Raw genomic sequence first — 18,392 nt, 5'->3', positions numbered from 1 at the left:
ATGGTTGGATAGTGTTGTTTAGCCAGACCATTTTGTTGTTGTTTATTTTTTTGTGTATAAGGGTGAGGGTTTTATACTGGATTCTTTGTGTGATATATCTCCCCCTCGGTCGTTTCTTCTCCAAGCTCAAGCACCCTAACCTCTTTAACCTTTTCCCATAGGGGAGCCATGCCGTCCCCTTCATCATTTTGATCGCCCTTCTCTGTACCTTTTCTAATTCCGCTATAATCTTTTTTGAGTTGCGGTGACCAGAACTGCACACAATACACAAGATGTGGTCATACCATGGAGCGATACAGAGGCATTATGATATTCTTTTATTCTCCAATCCTTTCCTAATAATTCCTAGCCACCACACACAGGGCAGAGAATTTCAACATATTATCTATGACGATGCCTAAATCTCTTTCCTGAGTCATGATTCCTAATGTGGAACCTTGCATTGTGTAGCTATAATTTGGGTTCCTCTTCCCTATGCACATCACTTTGCACTTGTCCACATTAAATCCCACTGTTGCTCCTTGTGACCTTGGGCAAGTCAATTTACCCTCCATTGCCTCAGGTACAAACTAATCAAAATGCGATAAGTATCGCATGCGATAGCAAAAGAGGCGTGTTTTATGCTACTAGACAGTTTATGTTACCCAGGTAGAGAGTCTATCAAGCTAGGTGGAGAGAACATTGCCCCAATCTCATCTTTGGGCGAGTTTCCTCACTCCAAATGTCATCAAATCTTCACAAAAGACCACTGTTCTATTCATACATCTCACGCTCAATGTCAAAGCAGCCCCTAACCCCTCTACACTAATACCTAAACCTCACCTCAAGTTACTAGGTGGGCCTCCCATAGGGATATAAATACCTATCTAGGGAGAGGGCAATATGGTTAGGCTCTTGCTCTCTGCTAGGCTGGTGCCCCATGCAAAAATTTGGATGCCCAATATAAGTATGTTAAAGAGCAGCAGTCCCAGTACAGATCCCTAGGGCACTCCACTATTCAACTTTCTCACTGAGAAAATTGACCATTTAGCCCTACTCTCTATTTTCTATCTTTTAACCAGTTCTCAATCCAAAATAGAACATTGCCAACGATCCCATGGCTGTTAGGCTCCGCTGCCACAGAAGGCTACGGCCGCCATACCTCACCTCTCTTTTTACATCTTTACTCCATTGGGCGAACTCGCGGCTTCGGCCAACCTCCGCCGGCCTTCCAGCCTCCGTTCCCGGGCCTGCTCGAACAGCATGGACACTGCCGACCGCCATCTTACCCGTGGGGTTCCCTAGGCACGCACACTCTCCGACCAGCTTTAACCACGACATGGCAGGAACCTCGGGTGTGTCCCTAGCAGACGACGTCACTTCACACTGATACTTATGCTCGCCAGCCCAGACAGCCAGCAACTTGGCAAAGAGTTCACTTGCTGCATTCCACAGCTTCTCTTCAGCTTGTTCCGGTTTCTTCTTCGGTGGTGTGAGACTATCAGGTACCCGCTCCTCGGGGGCTCCTCCTCATCTCTTGGCTATCCGCTCCTCGGAGGTCCTTTCACCCGGACTTCAGCCTACCTCATCCCTAAGGCCTACTTCAGGACTTCCATTTGCTTCCAGTCGCTGTGAGTACCTTCCTCTGGATCCCTGTGGTGATTCTACGTGTGAATCTTTTCCGATGTACCCCGCTCTGCGGACCATTGCCGTGAGGAGTCACTTCAGGTTTCCCCCTTCTCCGTAAGACCCGCAGTATCAGCATCAGAGAAACCCTTGCCGGTGTACCCCGCTCTGCGGACCACTGCCGCAAGGACTCATTCCCAGGTTCCTCCCTGCTCTGTGGACCTGTGCTGTGATACCATCAGAGGAACCCTCGCCGGTGTACCCCACTCTACGGACTTCTACTATGTTCTCCCATCGAGGAACTCTCCTGCATACTTCACTACAGATTCAGTGTATTCAGTGACTGTATTTTCTCGGCATTCCCCGCTCCTTGGGTAGTGCCTCTTTCTCCCCTAGACTCTCGTCTCTCAAGCTGAGTCTGACGTCAGCATCTCTGCTGCTGTTCGGTGGCCTACCTCCAGGGGTCACCCTCTCCTGTATCCCATCCTGCAGCAGAGGCTCCGCCTCTGCTGCAGGATGGGATACAGGAGAGGGTGACAGGAGAGGGTGACCCCTGGAGGTAGGCCACCGAACAGCAGCAGAGATGCTGACGTCAGACTCAGCTTGAGAGACGAGAGTCTAGGGCCCACTCACTTATCCTAACAATGGCTTTTAAATCTCCTTATCAGGTACTTTGTCAAATGCTTTTTGAAAGTCCAGATACACTAATTCAACTGGCTCACCTTTATCCACATTTTTATTCGCACCTTCATAAAAACGTAGCAGATTAGTGTAGCTAAACCCATCTTTAAACAAGCCAACATGGGTTTAGTTTGTCCCAACACTGAGCTATGTCTTATCTATATGTCCAGTAATTTTGTTCTTTAGAACAGTTTCAACCATTTTTCCCGGCACCAATATCGGACTCACTGGTTTGTAGTTTCCTGGATCACCTCTGGAACGCTTTTTTTAAAAAACTGGCATTACGTTGGCCACCCTCCAATCTTCAGGTACAGTAGCTAATTGTAATGATAGATCTGCAATTTAATTTCTCAGTTCTTTCAGTACTTTGGGATGTATAACATCCAGTCCAGTTGATTTGCTACTCGTTAAGTTTGTCAATTTGCCCTGTTACAACTTACAAGTTCAATGAGATTTGTTTCAGTTCCTCTGAATCATCACTTTTAAATAATCACTTCTGGTATAGGTATCTGACTTACATCCCCCTCAGTAAAAACAGAAGCAAAGAAATCATTACATCTCTCTGCTATGGCCTCATCCTCCATTAGTGCACATTTTATTCCTCAAACATCTAATAGTCCAACTGATTCTCTCTTGGGCTTTTTTGTCCCGAATGTACCTGAATTTTTGCTTATTCAGCAAGCTTCTTTTCAAAATCTATCCTAGTCTTCCTTATCAATGCTTTGCTTCTAACTTTCCAGTGCTTATGCTGTTTCCTTCATTTGGATCCCTTTTCCATTTTTGAAAGATGTTCTTTTGGCTATAACAGTCTCTCTCTCATCTCTATTCCATGCTGCCAGTCGTTTGGCCTTCCTTGAAGGTATTCTTGAACAGAGTCTATGTAAAGTCTTAACCTTTGCAGCTGCTCCTTTCTGTTTTTTCCTAACCATTTTTCTCATTTTCTCATAATTTCCCTTTGGAAAATTAAATGTTTCACAGTTGATTTCTTTCATGTCCTCCCTCAGGTGAATCTGCGCTCAAACTGCAATGCAATTCACCGATCAGAAGAATCCACATCCATTTTTTGTTTTAAGTTTCCCAAACCGATTTGATAAACCCAAAGAATGTCTTGTATATCTGTCAACTGAGTTCTCAAACGTTTTTTTCCTCACATCTCTTATATGTGAGAGAAGCGTGATGCACGAGGAATAGGCACAAGCAGACTGAAAGAGATAGGGCTCTCCAGCCCTGGCAGGGGGGACTGACCGGCTCAGGGAAATGGCCGCAGCAATACACAGAGCCTTTCACCTCAAGATCACGAGCTTAAATCCAGGTCAGGCAGCCTTTATGAAATGAACTAGTGACCTCACTCCAGTTCCAGGGGCCATAACAGAAGCATCCACACTATGGCTCTGGCCAGATTCCCATTGCTACTGCACACCTCATCGCTGACCTGTGATGAGGACATGGTAAAAGAAACCTAGAAATACAGAAAATGGACCATTGTGGCCTATCTAGTCTGCCCAGCCACACCAACTATTCAGCTTTACAATCCTTACCACTCCCTTAGAGATCCTCTATGTTTATCCCACGCTTCCTTGATAGATAGAGAGAACCAGGGGAGGTCCTCTCCTGGCTCAGTGGTGGAGACCAGGGCTTGGAGCTCCTCTCTTGAGTTTCCAAGTTGGGAAACTGGCTGTAACAATACAGAATACTTTAATGAGCAAAGACTGTATGAAAAATACCGCTAACCAATATGGACAAAAAACCAGGCTGTCACAACAAAGTATAATATATAACGAAGGAAGTGGTAGTTTCATAAAAAGTCCAATAACAGTACCATCCAATCGTAATAGTCATCAACATCCAGCCAACCACCTAAAATAATTTGTCATCATGCCAGTCTATTGAATTGCTGGGTTTTTTTTCAAGAAAACATTTTTATGCAAAACAGACAGTTATTACCAATTAAAAATATGCACAAAACATCACCATTATAAGCAAAGAGCCATGAGGGCAAGGAGGCAAGTTCAAGCAGCAGCCCCCAATATGAAAAACAACACATTTTAAACTAAAAAAAAAAAAATTTAAGGACAATGAATTCCAGAGCTGAAGAACATAAGCTAAGCCATATTGGGTCAGACCAAGGGTCCATCAAACCCAGTATCCTGTCTCCAACAGTGGCCAAGCCAAGTCACAAGTACCTGGCAAATACCCAAGCATTAAATAGATCCAATGCTACAAGCATTCCCTCTTAATAGCAGTTTATGGACTTTTCCTCCAGGAACTTATCCAAACCTTTTTTAAACCCAGCTACACTAACTGCCATAGCCACATGTGATGGCAATGAATTCCAGATCTTAATTGTGCACCGAGTGAAAAAGAATTTTCTCCAATTTGTTTTAAATGTGCTACCTGCTAACTTCATGGAGTGTTACCCATACAATAGTGACAGTGCATGCAAATCTCTCTCATGCATATTCATTGTGGATATCCTGAAACAACCCTGGCACGCTTGTGGCTCTCAAGAACCGGAGTTAACCATCCCTGCAGTAATACTATAAATCTGGAAGAAAATAGTTTTTGTTAATTAGGACAATTTTTTTTAAGAGGATAACGTGGGCTACTGTTTCAACCGATCAAGAGGAGGGACGTTAATTACAGCAATGTACAGTTGAAAAATGTGCAGATTGCTATGAGAATCAATCAAGTTTCCTGTGAGCACTTTTGGACTACCCATCAAAACATGGAAATTTGTGCTGATCTGCGACAAGTAAAGTAGAAGTTATTGCTGTCCTGGTAATGATTGACTTCTGATCATGGCAACTTGAGTTTTAAACTGTAACACAATTCCTCTCCCATCAGTGACCATGATATATTTGGTATTTTGCTGTATCATTACTCTCCTACGAAAAGTAAAATGAGGGTATAAAGTTATGTTTTCTGGATTGCTTGATGTATTATTATATTGATGAATTTTTGATTACTGTGTTTATTGATGTATTTGCATTGAGTAATTTGTTATGATGCATTTGATTATTTATTATTTTGCTGTAAAATGCTTTGGGTTGTTCTTTTCTTCTTGCAAGTCTGTCTATAAGTGCAAAATAATATAAAACATAACAAAAGCAGCACTGGTGAATTGTTGAGCCATTGAGGGATTTAGTACCCTCTATGATAGGGATGCCCCAGGTTTTGTCATATAGTGGTCACAAATCAGGAAAGCCAATGTCTTCTCTGTATGACAAGAAAGTGGTTTTGGAAATGTAGCCAGGGAGCCAGTCCCAGTGGTAGAATTGTAAAAAGAATTGCATTGCTACAGACTTAGATTGCGCCACAGTAATACAAAGAGGAAACCTGCAGTGCACGGCTGGAAGTCTCCGAGACGGATTCCACATGGGACAGTGGTAAATTACCGATGTCTTAGCTTTAAGCTTTAGAAGTGCAATCTGAGATCCTCAGTCGGAGCCTCCAGAACCACCGTTTTGGGCATCTTGGATAACACAACCCTGATGCATAACCCAGCAACGCAGAGGAAAACGTTTTGCTTTCAAATTTAAGGAACTTAGCACCTGTCACTGCAAAGCATCACCGGAAACACAAGACATTTTGTTTCAGTGCTAACCACATTTCCGGCAGCCTTAGTATTTACGGCATGCGAAGTATCAAAAGGCAGCGTGCAGCGTAGGAGGCTCTCCAGAAGCACAGGCCTTGGCTCCCTCTACTTTAGGATCTTCACTCCTACTCTGTGCAGCTGCAGGGGAGAGCGTTTCTTTATCTCTGAGATTTCGGTGCTTTGGGGCTCTACACACCCGGCCGGCAGAAGGCCACTGCAGACCATACCCAACCTGCACCCAAAAAGAGAGACTCCTCCATGGCCTGGCGTGCGACAGAGAGGGGATAAGAGCTCCCCTGGCAGGCGCCAAGCCCCGCAGGTTGCAGAAAACAAAAGTCACATTAAAAGGATTTTACTCCCCTCAAGCTTGGCACTATTATGCCCTTCAGGGCCTTTTCAATTCTGCCCAAAATCTGGGCTGTTGAAGGTGAGATGCCTCTTTGGAAATCACATGATGCTGTTTTCTTTCACCCCCTGCACCCATTGTAAGAATTCAGTAGGACTTCGGGGGGACTCGTTCGCTTGCTGTCACTGCTGCCGCATCCTCCCGCACTGAGCCTTTTATTTCATAGCTTAATTCTGACTTTAAGCATCTGTAGTTCAGGAGTCGACATGGGGTCAATTTTCAAAGGGTTTCGGTACTTACCTTAGGTGCCTAAATCAACCCCTTAGACAACTGACCAGGGCTGACCACCTACATTTACCAGATGGCTAAACACAGATCCCTAAAATCTGTACGGGGGAGCGAGGGTGGGGTTAAGTCTGAGCACTTGGCACTGATTTTCAGCAGGAGGTGCCTCATTTAGGTGCCTAAATCTAAGCACATGAAGTTCATGTCCGAATCCAGCTTCTTGATTTTGAGAACATTTTCAGCTGAAGCCTTAGGTTTACCTGAAAATCCACCTACATTTAGGTTCTTAAAATGCAGGGAGCTGAGCATTTTTTGCAGCCTGACCCCATGTAACTGCAGAAGACGCTGTGTAATGCACGGAGAGAGAAAAGTTCTTTTCCATTTTTTGTGATTTTAAGCTAAAGGACTTTGTGCTTATTCTTTGTTACTAAGTGTGTCCCAAAATGACACCACATGATGTGTATAGTGTCTGAACAGAGCTCTCGTCTCATAGCCGTGGAATGGGAAGAAAAATCTTCCTACATCAGGTCCTTAGCTTGCCATGAATGTGCAGCCACAGAATTGCTACCATGGGATGCTGAATTTAAAAAAAAAAAAAAAGCTGGCTTTTTGTGCATCTCAGGGAATGTAAAATTACTCACACATGTACCCTGCACGGGGCGAGCATGGTTAAACCCCAAAGCACGGTGAGCCAGGGGAGGGCCGGCTGTTTGGGATGATAGCTTTGATCATTTGAGAGCTGTTTGGCTTATTAGAAAGCTTAATAAGAAAGGCATGAACAGGAAAGCTGGATTTTGGATTTAGTGTTGATCTTGTGTGAGGAAGATGACAAAAGTTGGTTATGAGAATTTACATTTATTTATTTATTTAAAGGCTTTTATATACCGGAGTTCATGCACTTGTGCATACCACTTCGGTTTACACAGAACAAGGAACAGAAAATTACATCAAACAGATTGAACAATTAAACAAATAAACAATTACATCCAACAATTGGGTATAAATAACATGGCTAACTTAGTAGGAACTTAGAGTTTGAGGTAAAGGAGAGAAATAGTACCAAGTGGTACTATTTATCTAACCAAAGTGAACCCATTGCAATTGGGCAGACTGCATGGACCAATGTGGGCTTTTTATGTTGGGTGGGTGGGGCCATCATTAAATGCAGAGAGAGACAGGGCCCAGCGCATCGAGAGGCCTCCCTGCTGGACTGCTCCTATTCCTGGAGGCCCGCTTTGCACTCTGTCAGGCCGATGCAGCGCACGGGCTCAACGCGCGACTGGACGGGCGTCCATGACCCCCGAATGCAAAAAAGAGATTAGTGCCTTAATATTCATTCACTCCATCACTGAATGGACCAATCACAAGGCTGTCCTGAAAGGGGATTGGTCCTTTCACCGACAAATATCAGTGAAGAGGACCAATTGGGAAGAGCCCTCCTGGAGGAGGGTTTGCAGCAGGGGTTCCTGGCCGGGAGAGAGGAGATTTGCAGTCCGGCAAGGGCGGTTTTACCGTAAGGACTTCCGATCTCCAAATTCAGGTACTGGAGCCATGGGTCAGACCTGGACCAGACCTTGGGGGGAGGGAGTGTAGGTCAGATCAGCCGCCGGGCACCCAGCCAGGTATTGTACTTGCCCGGTGCCAAGGCCGCGCTAGGGACGCCCAACTTTCTCCAGCGCATCAGGTCATTTCAGTATGACCTCGGGTGCCCAGGAGAGGTAGCTGGGCTCGTGTTGGGAAAGCACCCGCTCTCTGTGCGCTGATGTTGAATTGGCCGTGATGGATCCAACCTTAGCAGCACAGGAAGGATCAGCAGAAGCTAAATCGGCATTTCAGCTTAGTCCAACTAAATAAAAGCACTCTCCTATTTCATTGGGGTTTATTTCATCCTTAGGCCCTGGTAGTGCTCTGAAGTGTCTGAAAGCCCCTCCTCCTCAGCCATTCAAACTAAGGAGCTGGGACATTATTCACACTTTCCATAGCAGCTGAGCAATTTCTCAATGACTTTTTCTAATCACGGTTTTTCTGCAGTGGTGAAGGCACTTTAGAAAAAGAAACAAAAAAAAAAAAAGGGCCAGAGCTCTGCTGCAAATTAAATCGAGGCCTATGAACAAAATAGCTTTTTATAGTTTGCTACAGGGAGAAGAAATATTACAGCTCAGTCTAGTCACGCTCCTTCCAACTTTCCGCGTTGGCTTTATATCATCCCCTAGGGCGACGTGAAGATTCAGAGAGTTTCCAACCAACCTCCAAGTCCTTCTGAGACCCTCAGTCAATGCTAGGAGGGGTTTTTAATTTTGTTATTCACTGTTATGTTAGTATTTGAAAGAGAGGAAAGAAAGCTGGCAGCAGCAGCCTTGAAGATATGGACGTCTAGAAGGTACCAAAGAGCTATAAATGCGCCTAGAGCCAGGAGTGAATTTATACCCCCAGCTGCCTTTACCCATGTGGAGCTCTGGCCATCCCAGGTCACCGCCTAGGGCGCCGTTTAGCCTGGCGGAGGCAACAATTACGCTGACAAGCGACATCAGAAGAAAACAGCTACTAACCAAATGCCGCTGCAGGTCAACGGGGCCCTTCCAGGTTATGAAATGGCAAGGAAGAGTAAAACCGAGCAATTTTCGTTGACACCTGCTCTGCTGACTGGTAAATCTGTGCCAGAGTCACTCTCTGGAGCTCACTATTTCTGGTGCAAATTATATTTTATTTACTCATAACAACATGGGATATTCCGCTTTTCCCTAAGTTAGCCCCAAGGCTGACTGCATTAACAAAGAACATGAGCATATATACAGATGATGCAAATATTCAGATATGACCTATGATTTATCTGCTCCATTCTTTAGATTTTCAATTTCCATTGACACCTGCTCTGCCGACTGGTAAATCTGTGCAAGAGTCACTCTCTGGAGCTCACTATTTCTGGTGCAAATTATATTTTATTTACTCATGAACATGGGATATTCCGCTTTTCCCTAAGTTAGCCACAAGGCTGACTGCATTAACAAAGAACATGAGCATATATACAGATGATGCAAATATTCAGATATGACCTATGATTTATCTGCTCCATTCTTTAGATTTTCAATTTCCATTGACACCTGCTCTGCCGACTGGTAAATCTGTGCACGAGTCACTCTCTGGAGCTCACTATTTCTGGTGCAAATTATATTTTATTTACTCATGAACATGGGATATTCCGCTTTTCCCTAAATTAGCCACAAGGCTGACTGCATTAACAAAGAACATGAGCATATATACAGATGATGCAAATATTCAGATATGACCTATGATTTATCTGCTCCATTCTTTAGATTTTCAATTTCCATTGACACCTGCTCTGCCGACTGGTAAATCTGTGCACGAGTCACTCTCTGGAGCTCACTATTTCTGGTGCAAATTATATTTTATTTACTCATGAACATGGGATATTCCGCTTTTCCCTAAGTTAGCCACAAGGCTGACTGCATTAACAAAGAACATGAGCATATATACAGATGATGCAAATATTCAGATATGACCTATGATTTATCTGCTCCATTCTTTAGATTTTCAATTTCCATTGACACCTGCTCTGCCGACTGGTAAATCTGTGCACGAGTCACTCTCTGGAGCTCACTATTTCTGGTGCAAATTATATTTTATTTACTCATAACAACATGGGATATTCCGCTTTTCCCTAAGTTAGCCCCAAGGCTGACTGCATTAGCAATAAAGAACATGAGCACATATACAGACGATGCAAATATTCAGATATGACCTATGATTTATCTGCGCCATTCTTTAGATTTTCAATGAAATTAGGATTCCTTTTTTTTTTTTAGAAAGAACATATTAGCAATCCAGAACAAAATCAGAACAGGTGCAGGTTTTCTGAATGCCATCAGGATGCTCTCTGGTTCTGACAGTACTGGTTTTCTATCAGAAGTACAGGCACCAAGGCTGCAGCAAGCGTTGGAACAGGAAGGCTCTTGTTAACGGGATGCAAATAAAGAGCCTATTTAGTAGGCAGCATTAAAATCAGCACATTGATGCATAATTTGAAGACCAGTAATTTCTCATGGGATTTACTAAACTGCATGTTCCCAGCCCTCAAAGGTGCAGCCTTCTCAAAGTTCAGATCCCTCCCCAGTGCCAAATCCTCCCCCAGGACAAGATGTCCTCCCTCACCTCCATCCCTACTCCACCCCGCTAAGAGAGTGCTGTATAGGCAGTCCCACCCTGGCTCAAACCCCCTTCCCCATCCAACCACAAAATAAAGAGAGAGTTCCCCCCTCCCCCCAGGCCTCCCTGACCCCGACCCAATTTCTCTTCCTTACCCATGGGCAACCTCGGGTCCAGGGAGCAAGGAGGAGGCAGGGCTCACGTCTGGTGCGGGAGTGGAGGTCTGCAGTGGGCTGGCAGGAAGGGGCTGCAGCCATGTGAAGAGGGAGGTATCTGCTGCCAGGAAGGCAAGAAGATTGCCAGTTTCATGGTCCTGCCAACTCATGGGTTTCCAACCCTATCTTGGCCCCAGGTCCTCGGCACATGATGGGAGTTTCCTGCAGGAGAGCAGGCGGGTCCGTGGGTCTTCTCTTGAATGCAGGCCCTAAGCATGCGCTAAGTTAATCCAGCCCTGGCCCCAGGGAAGGGAACACGAGAATCACTGACGTGCAGGGCCTGTGACAAAGCTTTCCTTCCAACTTGTAAGGCAGTGAAAGGTTTATAAGAGAAAGGCTTTAGCTTGCAAGATGCCGCAACCAGATGATCCTTGTTCTCTCTCTCTCTCCATTCTTTCCTTCATTTTTAAACACCTCTACCTACCTAGACTGTCTCTCCAGCCCACTGACCAAGAACTGGAAAGAAACTCAAACCCCTCAATGCTCTCTTCTGCCAGCAGGGGTCACTGCAGTAATGGCAGCCGCCCTCCCTCCCAGGAACTTGAGTTCCTCCCATCCACAGCGAGCCCGAGCCCCTCCATCCCCTCCAGCACAGCACAAGCCTAGACGCTTCTGTTTATGTTGGAAGTCTTGCAGTAAAGTCGGGCGAGTATCTGAGTGGAAGGCGCACACGCTCCAGTAATGGAAGAACCGTTGACAGTTCTTGGTCCAAGATAGAGACCTTGGAAAAGTTTGCTTTCCCCATTTGTTAGTTTCTGCATTTGCCAACACGCTCATCAACTAATATCAAGATTTCACTTCTTACACACACCTTGCTCGTTTCTCATAAAAGTGCTACAAGCGTAGGAGTTAGAATGAACACTCAGCCCTTCAACCAAGTCTCCCTGTAATGCAGATTTATTTCTGAGGTTTCCTATTGACTGTGTGAGTCCCACCTCCCGCGGTTCTGTAAACACACGGCGTACGTTCCTCCTCTATGGAGGGCTCCATGTCAGAGCACTCGCTCTCAGTCAGCTCCTCTTCAATCGTATTAGCAAGCCCTCGGTGCCTTCCTGACACTCCCACTTCAGTACGGCCGAAGGAAAGAAAAATGCCGCCCTGGTTAGATCTGTAAAGAGACTGTATTTTCCTCCCCTTCACTCTGCGTTACTATAGGGCATCCCTACCTTTACGCGTGCAAATGCTGCACGTAAATAAGCACGTCCCTTGCATATCCTGGGAGTGAGCAACAAGAAACAGAGCTGCTTTTTGGGATGTGCCAGGCTCTCGTCAGCCAAACTGGCAACCGTCAGAGAGAGGATGCAGGGCTTGATAGACCCAGCATGGCGCATCGTAGATTAAAACAAAATACCTTCCTTTTAAATGAGTCCTGGCGGCACAGACAGAGAAAGGTGACTTGCCCAAGGTCACACAGATTGATGCCCCCAGCGCTTCTGGGTCAAAGGCTTGAAACGGCAGGCCACACTCCTCCCACCAGCTCTCCCACCCTAATCAGAGCGCGACATGTGGCTCCTCAAGCCGACCTGGGACCAGCGAGGAGCGGCTCTAACAGGAACGGACCCGGCATGGTAAGACAGGGAAAATTCTGATACCCTGGGACACCAACTCCCTCCTGATGGCTACCACACACCTAGAAGGCCAAAGAAAAACTAGCGAACACAATCCTTCCACGCTGAGAGCAATACAAGCTGTGCCATGGGCTCCCTCTCTTTAACTTGTTTTCTCTGTGGCCCAAAGGTTCTCTCCTGTTCATTTGGACTTCCAGCTCAAACGAAAATAATTCCTATGTATTTATTTATGCCTGATAGACCACATTTAATTCCCACAACATATGAACATAAGGCTTGGCATACTGGAGCAGGCTGAGGGTCCATCAAGCCCAGTATCCTGTTTCCAACAGTGGCCAATCCAGGTCACAGCAGGTACCTGGCAGGATCCCAAGGGGTAGAGAGATCCCAAGCTGCTTATCCCAAGAATAAGCACCGGATATCTGCAACTCCACCTTAATAATGGTTTATGGACTTTTCCTCAAGAAACTTGTCCAAACCTTTTTCAAAGCCTGCTACAGTAACATCTTTCACCACATCCTCTGGCAATGAATTCCAGAAGTTAATTGTACAGTGAGTAAAGTCTCCTATTTGTTTGAAATGTGTTACCTAGTAACTTAATTGTATGCCCCCTAATCTTTGAACGAGTAAACAGTTTATTTGTGTTTACAATTACACAAATAAAAAACAATAAACATAATCCCCTTGATATAAAAGGAATCACATACATCCACTCTCTCCTTAATGTGTACAAGCCAAGAACAGTACACATCACCCGCCCCAACATTAGCAATGCAGCGAGCATCGCCTTGAGCTGTGGCTCCATGAGGCTTTATCTGCAGCTATTCAGGAGTGGTGGGGAAGGGGGAAGGGTTGCCCAGACAATCAGCCAGGGGCCACAGGCTGCCGCTCCTTCCAGAACCTGGCACGTGTGCATCCTGAACCCGGCCACTAGATGTCACTGTTTTATGAAGGCCAAGCCTCCCTCTGAGGTTCACTCACCAGTGCAACCCCTGCAGGTACCAAGCTCAGAAACGAACCCCGGATCTGGGGCTTGGCGTTGCACATCACTGCTCCTGAGCCCTCCGGTCAGCCTGCTGTAGCATCTCAACAAATAAATGACATAGGAGCCGTTCATGCAATAAACCCAGCAGAAAGAAACAGAGCTGAAACGCGAGCACAAACATTGGCCATGGCAGCAGCACGAGCTCGTGCGATGGCAAAAGAACAGCTCATAATATTCAAAGTACAAACTCAAGCCAGTCTTCTTGTATAAGTTCTTTTCTTTCAGTGTGTCCACCTAAGAGTGCCTGTATTTTAGGGGTCACCGATTAAATGAACAAACAAACAAACAAACTAAAAGAACAATCTAATGGATTTGCTGGAGAAAGCCTGGTAATATCAAACATGGCCCCTCTGCGCCACCTTTGCTCTTCCTGTTCCCGACACCACTGGCCCGGGAGAGCCTGGAGGCTAAGAAGGGTCAGGTTCTGCCAAGAAAAGACCTCAGGAACTGTGGTGGGGCTATCATCACTGAGCAACCAGAAACCAGAGGACAGGGAGGGGGGAAAACCCGCTCCTCGTGCCGAATGTTGTGATTCAAGGCCTTCTAAGATCTGAGTCAGCTCACTCTGAACAAAGGGTCCGAAGGGTCAAAGCCACATCAGAAATCTGGCATTGTAAGATGCAAATTCTGCTGGGAGGTACTCGAGCTGTTTCCCCCGCAGAGGAATCCCCTGTCTCCGAGGAGCGCATTACCTAGCCAGAAAGTCACTTTCTCCATACACTCTCCAGCCTAGCGAGGAAGATTGTAGATGAGGACAAACGCCCAGAGACAAGCAGGAGGCACAGTAAACAGACTGAAAGAGGAGCACTGCGTCCTGCGTTAGCAGATGGATGTGTGAGAGCAGGGATGGACTGGAGACCACTGGAGGACTGCGAATCGGGGAGAGCAAGAGGACTGATCCAGTAGGTGGGGGAACCGGAAAGAAAAGAAAGGGAGAGAGAGGGAATACTTGGAAAGTTGTGTGCGCACCCGATGCTAGTTATTTATCTAATAAAATCCCTGAGCTGGAAGACTCTGTGGCTGATGTAATAAAGGGCGCTAATGTCACCACACGTTTTACTCCTGCCTTGGCATGCATTTGTCAGGAGTGAGTTAAAACCCCCGTTACATACCAGCGTTACCCCTATAAACTGTGCACTAAAACAGGCAAATAAACCAGCGCTAAGATTAGTGTGGGCGCTTGCAAATCCCATGTAAAAGAAGGCATCAGCTAATCCCCAGCCATGCAGGGAGGTGCAGTAAAGGGCAGTTTGCTTAAACCTGGAAATGTAACTCCTGGGTCAGAACAGGAGTAAAACTGGTTGCCACATTATACTGATACTGTGCCCAGTGTGGCAGTGTCTATCTAGCTGCTTCTACCACACCGGGCACAGCAACAGAATAACGTTGGCCACCTGAAATGTGCATTTACTCCACCTCAGAGCCAGGAGTTTCATTTCTGATGGTCTCGGGGAGGGCACCTACGTCTGAACAGTACACCAGCACCAGGCATCCAACTCTGGCGCACTGTTTAACTGTGGATATGCACCCCAGGGAGCTTGCACGTTGTTCAGCTTGCAAAGAGCAAAATCTGGCAATCGATGTCCTTTGGGCAGAGAACGGTAAGTAATATCAAAGCATAAGCTCTCTGGGGCAGGCACCTACAGCTCGCTTAACCAAGCACAAACTTTCTGGGGGGTAGACAGGCACCTAAAGCTGAATAGGATGTCAGATGCACAGCACCAAAGTACTCCAGAGAACTTATTCATTGACTTTATTTGACATGCTTTGTCAAAATGGCATTGCACGCAACATTGGTGCTGTGCATCCCAACGTGTGAGCTCATTCTCTCATTCAATGGCAAGTAAAAATCAAAGAATAAGCTCTCTGGGGAATGTGCCTACAGCCGGATGAACATAGGGGATACACTTTAGCACTGTGCATGTCCTGTCCAGCTGTTCAGGAAAGCTAAGAAAACCTGTGGCTGCTGCCTGCCCCAGAGAGCTTATACCTTCTGATTCAGAAGTGGCGAAAACTCACAGTTCTGGTGGCAAATGTGCCCAGTGTGGTTCTCCACCCCAGACCCAGGAGGATTTACATTTGCAATCTAAGCTCTCTGCAGCAGGCACCTACAGCTGAACAGTATTTCAAAGTCAGGATGCACAACCTTCAGCTGTAGGTGCCTTCCCAGGAGAGCTTATGTTCTGCTCAGCTGTAGGTGCAATCTCCAGAGAGTTTATACCTTCTTTAGTCTGAGGCGGAGTAAACTCAGAATTCTGGTGGCCTGGCCAGTCTGGTAGAAAGCCACTATCACATGGACCCAGCAGTAGAAAATCACGGCCACCAGAAAAACGAGTTTTTACATCACCTTAGGCCAAGCCGAAAATCCACTTAAGTGCATTAAACTAGGAGTATGGAGTAAGCACTTGAAGTTGGAAGGAGTGTAACCAAAATGGACTTGCATGCAACACTATACCAGGTGAGAATGCACCGTGCCAATCCTGCATGCAACACTATACCAAGTGAGAATGCACCGTGCCAATCCTGCATGCAACATATACCAAGTGAGAATGCACAGTGCCAATCCTGCATGCAACATATACCAGGTGAGAATGCACCGTGCCAATCCTGCATGCAACATATACCAAGTGAGAATGCACAGTGCCAATCCTGCATGCAACATATACCAGGTGAGACTGCACCGTGCCAATCCTGCATGCAACATATACCAGGTGAGACTGCACCGTGCCAATCCTGCATGCAACATATACCAGGTGAGAATGCACAGTGCCAATCCTGCATGCAAGGCCATGTGGGCAAGAGAAATCAAAGGGTAGGATTTCTGGAACAGGCCACTACAGCCGTTTGAGAGCCACAGCAACAAACGTGCATACGTTCAGCTGCAGGTGCCTGCCCCTTTAAAAGCTTACTTTTCGGTTGCACTTGGCATGCCTTGCCCAAATGGTCTTGCCTGTGCGGTTGTGCCCAAGTCAGGATGCCCAGTGCCAGTCTTGCATGCAAGGCCGTTTTGGTCACGGTCTGCAAGCATTTACCTCCTGTTTTAAGTACTTTTCTTGCATTAGTGTGGATTTTTCACTTTAATTCACGTGCTGGCACACATTTTTAAGTCCTGTTTAATTTGCATCCCATCAGCTTACGCCATCCCAAGGGACCCCTATTTTTTAATGTGCTGTTAAGTAAAACCCCAATTTTAGCACAGGTTTTATTCCATCGGCCCCTCTGTGCTGGAACAGGACACTGATCCTGGCTGCGTGTGTCATTAAAAATAAAATATACAATATAATAACAAACGATTTAGTAAGTGGGATCCGGATTTCCGTTCCCCGCATATTGATCCGGACGGGTTCCCCGGTGTCTGCGATCCCCACTTCTCTGGGCACCTTTTTTTTTGGGGGGGGGGGGGTGAGTAGGCTACTCCCACCTGAGTTTTCTCTCGGATGCATTAAACCCTGGGACTGCATTGGGACAGACAGGCACAGGTGCCACCAGGTGGTCTGGAAGGAGCTCCGCTCCGGCTCCAGCCCAGCGCCGCTGCCCCGCTTACCTCGGATGTAGCTGCATTTGCCCTCGTCCAGCTGGCTCGAGGCAGATCCCCCCATCCTGCTGCAGGGCTGAGTCGCAGCTCCCTCTCCTCCGAAGTTTTATCTGCTTTTTTCAATATTATATATATATATATATATATATATATAGTGCAGACTTCCTGCCAGAGGCAGTAATATGCATGCAATCAAACTTGCCTAGCAGGCAACCCACGAGACTCCTCCCTGGGCTGCTTAATAAATTGCTAAACTCCCTTTCCTGAGCACGAAAGGGGTGGGCGTGCGCCCCCTGCTGGCTGCATCTGACCTGACACGCCCACTGTCTCCTCTAATTGATGCCTCCGCGCCGAAGGAGCTCGCTATTAAATTGCTGAAGCGTTTCATCATAGTCTTGGCCTTTTTCTTGTCTGGTCTAATTTCAAAACCCACCAGGCAAGCCACATTTATTAGAGCCAGACCAGGTTAGACACTTGTAAACAGAATTTCATTTCCAGCGTTGTAGACCTTGCATCATGAGCACGCATTGTGCTGAGTCAGGAAGTTGCTTCAGGAGGCAGGGCAGTCTTGAAGAGCGCGTGCATTGAAGTTTGCCGTCCAACCTAGGTAAATCCTGACAGCCTGAGCCATTGGGTCTTATTGCAAGAGGCCATTTTTTCCATTCTGTGCCCATAGCAAAAAATCAAAACAAAACCCTATTGAATAAAGGCCTTTGCATCTCTGCACTTCTCCTTTCAATTTCTCAAAGAAAGAAAGAACTGCAAGCCCTGGGCAAAACTAGAAGTGAATCAGCCTGTCAGAGGTGACCTGGTCCGGTGGCAACCCTACCTCAAGCTTGACAAACCGCGAGGCAGCTCCCCTATGGATGCACAGCACTAAAACGCATTCCCATGTGCTGCCGTCCCCTAGCAGGGCTAAAGAGAGGCAGGAGGGTAAGTGATGGGATGGTTCCAGCATATAGAGCAGGGGTGGGTCCCCCCCCAGGAGGAGCTTGACCCATACTGATGGGGGGCCCACTGGCTGCCCAATCAGGGAAGGAAACAATGGCTACTCCTGTTGAGTCTCGGTGCCCTGGAGGCACTGCAAGCTCAGGAGGGAAGCAGCTGCCAGGACGTAGCAACTTCATTGTAAGCAGGCCAGGGCTTAGCCATCCATCGCATCGGGTGGGCTGTGCTGGGCCTGGGCAGGAAGGTGGTAGAACTGGACATGGGAGCAGTCACAGCCCAGGAAGAGCTGCCGCCATCCTGCTATCGCCAGGTCCCTGCCCAGGGACAGAGGGCACAGCTGGAGCCCGTCCCGGCAGGACGTAGGGGAGGGGAATGGGCAAAGAAGCCAGAGAGAAGTAAGATCCC

General features: G+C 46.7%; 2 protein-coding genes across 2 annotated transcripts in view; one reads left to right on the top strand and one right to left on the bottom strand.

The window, feature by feature from the left end:
- The window catches only part of LOC115100351 (protein Niban-like), a 125,896-nt gene extending 108,634 nt beyond the window's left edge, over positions 1 to 17,262 (bottom strand). Inside the window, 1 exon segment of the mRNA XM_029618767.1 lies at positions 17,049 to 17,262. Coding sequence (XP_029474627.1) covers positions 17,049 to 17,103 — 55 coding nt within the window. The 5' untranslated portion in view covers positions 17,104 to 17,262.
- The window catches only part of RNF2 (ring finger protein 2), a 197,853-nt gene that overhangs the window by 98,759 nt on the left and 80,702 nt on the right, over positions 1 to 18,392 (top strand). The window lies entirely within an intron of this gene.

This window comes from Rhinatrema bivittatum, chromosome 10 (assembly GCF_901001135.1).
Source record: "Rhinatrema bivittatum chromosome 10, aRhiBiv1.1, whole genome shotgun sequence".
NCBI lineage: Eukaryota > Metazoa > Chordata > Amphibia > Gymnophiona > Rhinatrematidae > Rhinatrema > Rhinatrema bivittatum.
The sequence above is the reverse complement of the archived record's forward strand: the minus strand, read 5'-3'. Positions and strand labels throughout refer to the sequence as shown.